The sequence below is a fragment of the Mobula hypostoma genome, chromosome 1 (genome assembly GCF_963921235.1).
Source record: "Mobula hypostoma chromosome 1, sMobHyp1.1, whole genome shotgun sequence".
In the NCBI taxonomy this organism is placed as follows: domain Eukaryota; kingdom Metazoa; phylum Chordata; class Chondrichthyes; order Myliobatiformes; family Myliobatidae; genus Mobula; species Mobula hypostoma.
The window spans coordinates 250,049,918-250,062,966 of record NC_086097.1 but is presented as its reverse complement, the minus strand read 5'-3'; the positions used below and the strand labels follow the sequence as shown (position 1 = coordinate 250,062,966).

General features: G+C 36.3%; 1 protein-coding gene across 2 annotated transcripts in view; it reads right to left on the bottom strand.

Moving 5' to 3' along the window:
* The window catches only part of taf2 (TAF2 RNA polymerase II, TATA box binding protein (TBP)-associated factor), a 130,487-nt gene that overhangs the window by 48,039 nt on the left and 69,399 nt on the right, over positions 1-13,049 (bottom strand). For both annotated transcript variants that reach the window (XM_063067037.1, XM_063067046.1), the window contains exons 19-21: positions 11,814-12,007; positions 10,456-10,595; positions 1,380-1,449 (exon numbers count right to left, since the gene is read on the bottom strand). In XM_063067037.1, coding sequence (XP_062923107.1) covers positions 1,380-1,449; positions 10,456-10,595; positions 11,814-12,007 — 404 coding nt within the window. The remainder of the gene's footprint in view (positions 1-1,379; positions 1,450-10,455; positions 10,596-11,813; positions 12,008-13,049) is intronic.

Below are 13,049 nucleotides of genomic sequence, written 5' to 3'. Positions count from 1 at the left end.
GAGGGCACGTCCTGGGTGATGGGGGCCCTTAATGATGGATGATGCCTTTTTGAGGCACCGCTCCTTGAAGAAAACCAAACTTACATTGAATAGTCATAAAACACTGACTAGGCCCAAAGGAGTATAGGATGAACTTCGTAAACTAAAGCTTACGAAGGATTTCAATAACTTATTCGAAGTGCAAATGATTTCAATAATTTTTATTTGGAGCACAGGGAATTTGGTAGAATTGTACAAGGATAAAAAAAAATTCAGTTCCAATGGGCATGTTCTCCAAGCAGCAGAGAAGGCCGCTTGAAAATTTGATGGAGGAATTCAAAATCAGAAGAATTTTTGTCAGTAAATACTTAAAAATGACATTTCCAGGAATCAAAGTGTTGCTAACTGGAGGATATGGAATTCAGATAATTTATAAAAGAATCAGAGATAAGGCAAGGAACTTGTAGCAAACTTGTAAAATTATGAATGCACTGGCCTGGTGCTATGAACAGATTCAAGAGAATATTTCAAAAGGAAAATTGATATATACTTGAAAGAGTTAAGACATAGGAGCAGAATTGGGCTATTCAGCCCATCGAGTGTGCTCTGCCATTCCATCATAGCTGATTTATTATCCTTCTCAAATCTATCTTCTGCCTTTGCCCTTTGACACCCTGCCCAATTAAGAACCTATCAACCTTCACTTTAAATACAATCAGAATAAGGTTTATTTTCATCGGCATGTGGGGTGAATATACCCAATGATTTGACCTCAGGTGTCCTGATGAAGGGTCTTGGCCCTAAACGTCGACTTTACTTTTCCATAGATGCTGCCTGACCTGCTGAGTTCCTCCGGCATTGTGTGTGTGTTGATAGGGTAAGGAATAGCCATTCTCTGACAATTAAGGAGTTATTGTGGGGTTTTCTCATTTCATTTTATTTTGTTTATTTATTTTTATTGCTATGCTCTGAATAGACCAGGATATCCAGTTATTTCTGCATATCCTTGGCACCAAGTCTACATTATTCCCAGGTTTACTCTTGGCATATTTAGTGTTAATCTGAAGATAACTCCTTTTGCTTTGTCTCCTGATGTGATCCCTTCTCAAGAGAAAAGTAATTGTGCACAAAGAAATATATTTTAAATAAATAAGAAAAAATGCATTAAATACAATAAAAAGACTGAAGATATAAAACTATGAATTAAAAGATTAAAAAATATATAAATTGCCATATAAAAGAGGGACAATCTAGAGATCATGTGGCACTAAAACTTCTAAATATTATTTTTAAAATAAACCACAAATAATCTCATGAGACACAAAGTGATTGGTGATATCCGATTAGTTCAACTCCGAAAAGGATTCTGCCATAGATGGGATTGCTTTAATAACACCAACCTTATGTAGGGCACTGCATCATTCTGGACCAGATCTAATAGCCACTGTAACTCATCAGTGCTTCTGTCCACTGTAGAAGAAAAGAGATTTAAACTTTTAAGGGGCAAGACGAACCTAGGTATTCAAAATGAAACTCATACAGAAGAAAGACCTTCTAAAAGTACGTAATATGGAAGGATTAAAACAAACATGTGAAATACATGTAGGAAAGAATTGGGCAGAAACTTAATCTTTCATTCAATATGTATCCCCCAATTATGAATTTCCTTCTAACATGGCATCGTGGTTTACAGCAATCAGGGTCTTTTAAATAAAGGTATTGTTACATTTTCTTTAATTAATTGCAAGTAGTCAAGGGATTGTTCAGGTTTTTGCTTCTTCAGTTTTTTAAGTTTTACTTTTACGTAACATATTACTGGGTTATGGTCACTATTACAGTCTGCACCTGGATATGTTTTGCATTGAGTCACTGAGTTTCTAAATCTTTGGTTTATAGTAATAAAGTCAATTTGATTTCTGGTGCTATCACCTGGACTTTTCCAGGTCCACAAGCGTCTTGGATGGTTTTTAAAGTAGGTGTTCATAATGACCTGATTATTCATCTTGCACCATTCTACCCATTTCTCACCTCTTTCATTTCTTTCCCCAGTCCAAATTTTCCTATGGTATTGCCATCAGCACCTTGCCTTACTTTAGCATTTAGATCTCCCATGACAATAACTATATCTTGAGATTTGTATCCATTCCTTGCTTGTTCAAGCTCTTCATAGAATTTATCTATATTCTCATTTGTTCCATCTGTTGTTGGTGCATATACCTGTATGATTACTAAATCAAATGGTTGTCCTCGGAATCTAACAATGAGCACTCTTTCTGATATTGCCCAATGTCCTAAACACTTTTTGCCATGTTTTCATCCATAGAATTCCTACTCTATTAATATGGGATGTTCCACAAGAATACTGACCAATACTAAACTAGGCATGACAACCCGCCTCAGAGTACTGAAATGTTACATTTATCCAGTTATGTTATATGGATCAGAATATGTTGGACAATATCTAGTAACATGAGGAAACGAATTGAAGCAGCAGAGATGTGGTTTTTGAGGAGGATGCGAAGAATATCATGGACGAAACGAATATCTAACGAGGACGTCATGAACAGAGCAAGCACAAAAAGAGAAATAATGTATGAGATCATGAAAAGGCAACGTAACTTCATTGGACATGTGATTCGGAAAGAGGAGTTAGTATGCACGGTAATTATGGGAAAGATTGAAGGGAAGAAAGCTAAAGGAAGGCAAACACAAATGATGATGGAGACAGCAGCCAGAGAACTGGAAATGAATACCAATGAATTGATCCACTTGACCTGAAACAGGAGTGTGTGGGCCATGGCAGTCAAAGCTCAAACTGGGCACGGCACCTGATGATGATGATGATTTTTACATCAGGCAGAGTTAGATCTGCATTACTGTGAACTGGTTTTTCTGGATTGAAGAGTTGAATTTCTAAGGCACCATCTTCACTTCAAAGAAATATTTTAAAAATGTAACATGACACACCCCTTCTCTGCCTTTTGCAAGATAGTCCATGAAAGAAAATGCATACTGCATTAGATATTGCACACAGGTGAAAGTTCATTGTCAGCTGTTTCCATTAAACATGCAACATAATGACTGTTTCTTCAAAATTTGGTTTCAATGAAATTTGTGAACTTTAATATCAGAAACAAAACTAAATATGGAGTTATCACTACATTGCAAACTTAGCTCAAGTGACCATGAACATTTATTTACCTTGTAATCTCTTTTCAAGTCTCTTAATTTCAACAATAAAAGATGTTTTATTCTGGAATACTACAGATATACTCCAGTGACTTTTTAAAAATTATTTTTAGGAACTAGTGGTTAAATGGTCTGAATCTAAAATTCTAAGCAACACTAAGAAACTGTAAAATTCTAAGTAACATCCAGATTCATGAAGCGTTTTTAAACCACAAAACGTTACCATTTTCTGATCTTATAGTAGCCCTGTGGTGACTCCCTGATAAACTACGTTCTCAAGGCTAGATACAAACAAGTCCATTCAAAGAGTTAGAGGATAAGACACTCCTAACTGTGGAAGGATCCATCAAGAACTTGCTGCCACTTTACAGAAAAAAATCCAAATCAGAAACTCAGCATAGAACAGAACGGGTAAAATTTGAACAAAAATATATCTCGGTAATGCTTTGGAGACCAGATAAAACATACACAGCTCACACATATAAAAGCAGGATGAATGGAGATGGATTTCCTGCCTGCTGCAGGGCAGCAAAAGGCATCTTCTGATGGGTGGGTACAGGGCATTTCAGCTTGGTTTCTACTTTCTGACCGCACCCCCCCCCCACCCCACTCCAAGCTGCAACAATCGTGGGCTAGGTTCAGCCAAGGAGATCTGGGAGGACTGAGTATACTCACTTGCTGAGTTAGAGAGGCCAGCTAACAGTGCCTGCTTGCTCTGGTCACAGCTTTCCTGTTCTTTTCTGACGTACAAGGAGTTTGGAATATGAACAATCGTCAGGAACAGAACGTTGTCATAACCTGAGCATGTGCACCAGAAACTTCCACAATATTTTCAGGGCAAAATTGTAAAGAAAAGTTTTCACCTTATAGTTATACTACCGGTTTTGGTACAATCTCTATGAATCTTGTTTCTAAAATACTTACAGCAGCGCTTTGATTTTCTTTTTGATAAGTTATAGGCCTTCTGTGATACTGGCCAGAGATTAGAAATTCAAGATTCAAAGTAAATTTATTGGGGAACTTCCGGTAGCGCTCATGGAGTGAAGTCGCGTTCTTGACTCGCTCCATTACCTCTGAGTTTTTTCTCTCTATGGTCAGCTATACTTTAATTAACTATTAAGGCATCAATTTTTACAATACTTTGAATTAAACTGAATTCTCTGACAATTGGATGATACTGAGATCGGCTATGTCTAAGAACGGGAAAGACGGCAAGGATGGTAAACCTCCGGTTAAACCGAAAGCTACGGATCTCCCTCCGACTGAATCACCGGTGACTTTGAAAGCGATATCGGAGTTAATTCAGAGGGAAATTTCAACCTCTGTTAGGGAGATGATTCGTACAGAAATTATGGGCTTTGTTAAAGACCTGATTCATACGGAAATCTCAACTAAGTTCCAGAAAATTGCCAATTTAATTGATAAGATGCAAACATGTATTGCGGAACATCAGTCGGCTATATCTGATCTTCAAAAATCCGCGCAACAAAGTGAGCTTAAGATGGGGAAAGTCGAAGAAACAATTAATGTAATGAAGAAGAAACTTGACTTTTTGACTTTTAAAAACTCTGACTTGGAATCTAGAATGCGACGGCAGAATTTACGAATGATTGGCGTCAGGGAAGCCGTGGAAGCTAACAACCCTATGAAATATTTCTCCCAACTTTTAAAAGATGCATTCCCTACTGTATTTCCTGACCAACCACCGCTACTGGATCGTGTTCACAGAATCCCATCATACTCGTCTAGGTCAGATAGACCTAGGCATGTTATCTTACGTTTTCATTACTTTCAAGACAAGGAGAGACTGTTTCGATTCGCTCGATCTAAAGGTTTCATTGATTTTTCGGATCTTAAGTTCCGATTCGTGGAAGATTTCAGTAAACCAATCTGGGACCAACGGGTCCGTTACAGATCCGTGATGTCGGAATTCTATAAGATGGATTTAAGACCAGCGCTGCTGTACCCTGCACGTCTAAGGATTCGCATGTTAGATGGAGCCCTTCGTTTTTTTGATTCTCTATCGGATGCCCAGAGTTATCTGGATCAACTTTCATCTTCAACATCTTAATTGCCTTTTTTTAATTTTCTCCGTTGATCGGAGGCTGTGAATTGGTTGGTTTTAACTTTTCTGTGCCCTATTTGGGCAGAAAAGTTTACTTTCGATTTCTTAATATGGCTGCTAAACTTTCTTTTTAACTGCGTCATTTCTTTCTTTTCCCAGGGGATTCTGGGTGGTTACTTCCCTTTTGTCATCTTACGTATTTCCTGTGCGGCCTTAAATTTTGTAGTTTTTTTTTAAATTTTATTCTGTTTTGCTTTTTATAATCATTTTATGTTAATAATCCTATTTTTTTGTTGCTGTGTCTATTCATGAGTTTGAGGTTTATTGTGGTTTTTTTTTAATATATACTTTCCGGCTTTTGTTCTGTTCTGTGTGTATTTTAATTGAGCTAACTTTTTTTTACTTATTTTTTTACTGTTTTACAATTAGCTGATCCTTTTCATATTTATACCTTTTTTTTAGGGAGCGTATACCGGAAGTCATGGGGGTAGTTTTAGCGCTTGCTTCTTTCTGGCGGGTCTGCTTTAGATTTCGCCTTGGGGTCTTGGGGTGGGGGGTGGTGGGAGGGGCTTCACGTTTTAGTTTGTTTCTCTTTGGGCTATATACATTATTGAAGTATTGGTTGCGTCCTTTTCCCTGGTATCTTTTGTATGTTCTGTTTCCTCTCCGGGTTTGTGGGTCGCGCCTATTGTCAATCCTCCTTGTTATGGGTTGACTTTAGGATTTATGGAGTCTATTATTAATTTTGTCTCCTGGAATACTAATGGTCTTAATCATCCTATTAAAAGGAAAAAAGTTTTTAAAGTGTTCCGGAGACTTAAAGCACAAATTTTATTTTTACAAGAGACCCATGTACGGAGGGGGGACAGACTACGTTTTTTCAAATTCTGGAAGGGACAACAATTTCATTCGAACTCCAATGCTAAGATTCGAGGCGTCTCTATTTTTATAGACTCCTCAGTTACTTTTATACAACAGGATATTATCTCTGATCCGAATGGTAGATTTTTATTGGTTAGTGGTTTACTATTTAATAAAAAAGTAGTTTTGGTTAATGTTTATGCTCCTAATATGGATTGTCCGGAATTTTATAAATCATTGTTTGATCAGTTTCCGAATTTGAACGAGTTTTCATTGATTTGGGGCGGAGATCTTAATACCTGTTTATCTCCAGCTTTGGACCGTTCGGCTCCTTTACGGACTTTACCTAATAAATCTGCAAATTTGATTAATTTTTTCCTTTCTGATTCTGGGTCGACGGACATTTGGCGTTTTCTGCATCCTCAGGAAAAAGATTTTTCCTTTTTTTCACATGTTCATCATTCCTATTCAAGAATTGATTATTTTTTCATTGATTCTCGTCTCATTCCTTCAGTGATTAAATGTGATTATGATTCTATAACCATTTCGGATCATGCTCCACTTAAGCTTTCTATTAAAATTATGGCCAATATACCAAACAATAGACAATGGCGTTTTAATTCGCTGTTGCTTCAGGACTCGGACTTTGTTAATTTTATGAATGAACAGATTGAGCTTTTTTTTACAATTAACCATACAGAAGATATTTCGGTTAACACTCTTTGGGACACTTTTAAAGCCTATATTCGGGGTCAGATTATTTCGTATTCCGTTGCTTTGAGGAAGAAACAGAAGCAGGAGGAGATGGCAATTGTGGACAAGATTAAAGAAATTGATAAGAAATATGTTATGGCTCCTTCTGAGGAGCTATACAAACAAAGAACTGAACTTCAAATGGAACACAGTTTACTACTCTCGTCCTCGATTGTAAACCAATTAAAGAAAACAAGAAGTGATTTTTATGTTCACAGTGATAAAATTGGCAAGCTGCTGGCTAATCAATTGAAATCTAATTATGTTAAATCTCAAATCAATCAGATTTATAACCAAAATGATCGATTGATATTGGATCATGTGGGGATTAATCAAACCTTTTGTGATTTTTATTCTTCTTTATATCAATCAGAGTCTCCTCGAGATTCTAAATATATGAATGATTTTTTAGATAAGTTAGACTTCCCTCAGATTTCACAGGATATGTCTTCTTTATTAGATACTTCCATTACAATGGATGAGATTAAGAATGTTATTTTTTCTATGAATCTGGGGAAAGCTCCTGGCCCTGATGGGTTTACCGTTGAATTTTATAAATGTTTTGCTTCTTTATTGATTCCTTGGCTCTATAAGGTTTTTGAGGCTTCTTTGAAACTTGGTAAACTTCCGGAATCTTTTAATAGAGCATCAATTTCTTTAATACTAAAGAAGGATAAAGACCCTGCTCAATGTGCATCTTATAGACCAATATCTTTATTAAATGTTGATTCTAAAGTTTTTTCTAAGTTATTAGCAAATAGACTAGAAAAAGTACTTCCTTCTATTATTTCGGAAGACCAAACGGGTTTTATTAAAGGTCGTTACTCTTTTTATAATATTCGTACATTGTTAAATATCGTTTATACTCCCTCACAAAATGTTCCTGAGTGTGTTATTTCTTTAGATGCCGAGAAAGCTTTTGATAGAGTAGAATGGCCTTATTTATTTAAGGTGCTTGAAATGTTTAATTTTAGCTTGAAATTTATATCCTGGATTAAACTGTTATATCACTCCCCTGTAGCCTCGGTTCGTACTAACTCCTTAAACTCACCTTTTTTTTCCTCTCTTTCGTGGTACTCGACAAGGCTGTCCTCTTAGTCCCCTATTATTTGATATTGCATTAGAACCTCTTGCAATTGCTATTCGAGAATCTTTAAATATTACTGGGATAACTCGGGGATTAAAGTCCCATAAATTATCACTCTATGCTGATGATTTACTTTTATATATTTCTAATCCTGAGAGATCCATTCCTGCTGTTTTAGAGTTATTAGCACAATTTGGTCTTTTCTCAGGTTATAAATTAAATCTTAGTAAGAGTGAACTTTTTCCGATTAATAAACATCTTCCCTTATATTATAAATTTCCATTTAAATTGATTAATAATTACTTTTCATATCTTGGGATTAAAATTACTTGTAAACATAAAGATTTATTTAAGACTAACTTTTTACCATTAATAGACCATATTACTCAACTTTCATCTAAATGGTTTCCCTTATATTTAACTTTGATTGGTCGTATTAATGCAGTTAAGATGTTTTTTTTGCCAAAATTTTTATATGTGTTTCAGGCATTACCAATTTTCGTTCCTAAATCTTTTTTTGATAAAGTTGACTCTAAAATTTCTTCATTTATTTGGCAGAATAAGAATCCGAGACTGGGTAAAATACATTTACAGAAAGCTAAGAGAGATGGAGGTTTAGCATTACCTAACTTTAGATTTTATTATTGGGCTATTAATATTCGACATATGAAATTTTGGTTACTTGACCGGGACATACTATCTATTCCTAAATGGGTAGCATTGGAATTACAATCTGTTCAGGGTTATACACTTGGTTCTATTTTAGGTTCCTCTCTTCCTTTTGATTCGAAACGCCTTAAGCAGGTCTCTAACCCGATAGTTAAATATGCTTTGCGCATTTGGTTTCAATTCAGAAAATTTTTTGATCTTAATCAATTCGGGTTAGCGATTCCTATTTTAGGTAACATATTTTTTCCTCCCTCTTTTACGGATCGCGCTTTTCAAACTTGGAAGACTAAGGGTATTTTACGGTTTTTGGATTTATTTTTAGATGGTTCCCTTATGTCTTTTGAACAATTATCTAATAAATATAACTTATCAAGAATACATTTTTTTAGATATTTACAAGTTAGAAATTTCCTAAGTACTATACTTTCTTCCTTTCCAATGCTTCCTCCTATATATATTTTAGATTCGATAATTAACCTTAATCCATGTCAGAAAGGTGCATCGGCTATGATTTATAATATTATTATGAAACTTAGGAAAGCTCCATTTGATAAGATTAGGGTAGATTGGGAACAGGAATTGGGGCTTACCATTTCTGTGGATGATTGGGGGCAGATTTTACAATTAGTTAATACTTCCTCTATTTGTGCTAAACATTCCCTAATTCAATTTAAAGTGGTTCATAGAGCACATATGTCCAAAGATAAGTTAGCGCGTTTTTACTCGCATATTAATCCTTTCTGTGATAGATGTTCGGGGCAGATAGCCTCTTTAACTCATATGTTTTGGTCTTGCCCTACTTTGGAAACTTTTTGGAGAGATATTTTCAATATTATTTCTAAGGTATTAAATATAGATATCTCTCCTCACCCTATTACTGCTATCTTTGGACTACCTAAAATTTCTAGTAATCTTTCCCCTTCAGCCCGTAGAATGATTGCATTTCTTACTTTAATGGCGAAAAGATGTATTTTACAACATTGGAAAGAGCTTAATGCTCCAACTACCTTTTTTTGGTTTTCTCAGACGATTTTATGTTTGAATCTGGAGAAAATTAGAAGTAATCTTTATGATTCTTCATTTAAATTTGAACAGATTTGGGGACCTTTTATTCGATATTTTCATTTAATGTAATATTTACCCTTCTTGTTTTTTTTTCACTGTTTTAATGGAGGTCGGGATTGAGGACGTGATTTTAAGTTTAACTCTGTTTGGTTTCAAGTTAGCCCATTGCTTTGCTTTGCTTTTAGTTAGTTGCACGGTGGGTTTTTTTTTTGGGGTTTTTTTTTCTTTTTTTTTCCATTGATATATATAAAATCTAGTATACTATTATGTTATCTTGCTTTCTTATGCTTAAATTACATTGTTTGTAGTATTTTCTTTTTGGTATTGTTATCTTTTGGAATTTTATTATACTTTAACATTGTATTAATGTTTATATGGCTTACCTTTTTTGTATACTTACTCAATAAAAAGATTTAAAAAGAAAGAAACAAAGTAAATTTATTATCAAAGTACATACATGTCATCGTATACAACCCTGAGATTCGCTTCCTTGTGGGCATACACAGTAAATCCAAGAAACACAACAGCATCAATAAAAGACCACATCCAATAGGATGGACAAACAACCAATGTGCAAAAGACAAACTATACAAATATAAAAAAGTTTTAAAAGAAGAATTAGTTTTCTATGCAATCTTTTGTTTATACCAACCATAGATTAAGAGTTACATACTAAAATTAACCACTAAAATCACTTGTGATAACTGAAAACAACTCATGATCTAATTTTTACAATATTTTACACTAGGAATGGAAAGTTTTGCACAAATTCAGAATAAGAACATACCTTGTGTATAATCTACAACCGCTTCCAGAGCTGCCATGCGAACATCGACAAAGTGTCCGTATTCTGCATACGACTTAAAGAGTGATGGATCGCTGGGAATGTGGCCGTTCTTCTGAAGCACACGAATAGCTTTCAGGCAGCTGCAAATTGTAGAGGTATGGTCTTAAAAAAGAAAACTTGCTCAGAAACACTTTTAGGCATACTAACCAGACCAAGCAACACATGTAGAGTGGCAGTTTCAATCACTACTGCAAAAAATTACATTCAGTGTTATAAGGAATTATCTTTGCATGTTGTTTCTGCTTGGTAATTTCCGCATTACCAAGATTCACCATTTTAAAAATGAATAAAAGTGGACAAAGAGGAAAACAAAGAGGAAAAAAAATTCTCCAATTCCTCCAGTAAAGCATAGGTACACGGGCCAATCACCATTGATGAATGCTCTTGAAGCCTCTCACAGTCCAAAGACTTAGAGGGCTAGTAGTTTAATTGGTCATTGTAAATTGTCCTGTGATTAGGCTGGGATTAAATCGGGGGATTGCTGGGTGGCACAGTTTAAAGGGCCAGAAGGATCTATTCCGCACTGTATCTTAATCAATAAATAAATAAGTATATTGAAATCACCCATTTCTATCCCCAAAGATGCTACCAGACCAACTGAGTATTTCCAGTACTGTGTTTTAATTCCATCATCATAATTTCTGTTAGTTCGTATTTTCTTATATTGTTTGATTGTTTCTGAGAGACTAGCCTCTACTACCAGAAGAAGGCAAAGGCAAACCACTTCTGTTGAAAGATCTTCCAAGAACAATCATTGCCCACGTCATACGACACTGCACATAACGTAAGAACGAGCCTGTATTGGTTCGGGTCAGATATTTTCAGGATATGAAATGCAAATGAAAAGATGTCTGGCTGAAGAGCCAATACTTACAGAGAAATGAAGTAGCCACCTTCTACAGTACAAATTGTGAACACTGTAGCAATGTGAATACTGCTTTCAAAAAAGTTGCATTGACAATCATTGTTCAAATATGAGCAAATGTTAAATAACAGGGTTGCAAATTACACATTGCACCTCGCTATGAATGTCACAGACTGAAAAAACATGGCTTTAAATACCCTTAATCCACAATTATGCTATAACTGATAAAGACTACTGGGAAATACGGTGATTTGTTGCATTGATAATTATGATGGAATTCTTCATTATGCAGGAAAGAAAAGAACAGAAAATATTCAGAAAGCTTTACTAAAGGGAAAATGAAAGACAATTTTCACTTAGTGCTGAAACTTAAATATTCAGATACGAGAACTCCATTCACTTGATATCATGTAGATGTTTATCAATTAAATACCTGACAGTTATTGTATTTCTGTAACTTGGTAGCAACTTCTCCATGTTTAGAAATCTGGTTATCTCCTCCAAAATCAATCTTACATCAGGATTGAGATTATCTAACGTCCGAACCTCGTTATTAATGCTAATTGCAGGTGTTACTGAATTGGAAAGTGCATCAATTAGTTCAGCACGGTAGTAGTTGTCCGAAAACTAAAAGAGAAAGGATATTAAATGTTATTATTAAAATAAACTTTGTGCAAAGAACAACTAAATAATATTCAAACATGAGGAGATCTGCAGATGCTGGAAATTCAAGCAACACACACAAAAACTGCTGGTGAACGCAGCAGGCCAGGCAGCATCTATACGAAGAGGTACATTACAGTCCACGTTTCGGGCTGGGACCCTTCGTCAGGGCTAACTGAAAAAAGATGGTAAGAGATTTGAAAGTGGGAGGGGGAGGGGGAGATCCGAAATGATAGAAGACAGGAGGGGAGGGGTGGATCTAAGAGCTGGAGAAGGGAGAGGATCATGCGATGGGAAGCCTGGGGAGAAGGAGAAGTGGGGAGGGGAGCCCGGAGGGTGGAGAGCAGGCAAGGAGTTATAGTGAGAGGGACAGAGGGAGAAAAAAGAGAGTGGAAAAAAGGTGGGGGGGGGAGAGGAATATATTAAATAAATAAATAAGGGATGGGGTGTGAAGGGGAGGTGGGGCATTAACGGAAGTTAGAGAAGTCAATATTCATGCCATCAGGTTGGAGGCTACCCAGACGGAACATAAGGTGTTGTTCCTCCAACCTGAGTGTGGCTTCATCTTGACAGTAGAGGAGGCTGTGGATAGCCATATCAGAATAGGAATGGGATGTGGAATTAAAATGTGTGGCCACTGGGAGATCCTGCTTTCTCTGGCGGACAGAGCGTAGGTGTTCAGCGAAACTGTCTCCCAGCCTGCATCGGGTCTCGCCAATATATAGAAGGCCACACCGGGAGCACCGGACGCAGTATATCACCCAGCCGACTCACAGGTGAAGTGTCAACATAGAACATAGAATAGTACAGCACAGTACAGGCCCTTTGGCCCACAATGCTGTGCCGACCCTCAAACCCTGCCTCCCATATAAGCCCCCACCTCAGATTCCTCCATATACCTGTCTAGTAGTCTCTTAAACTTCACTAGTGTATCTGCCTCCACCACTGACTCAGGCAGTGCATTCCACACACCAACCACTCTCTGAGTAAAAAACCTTCCTCTAAT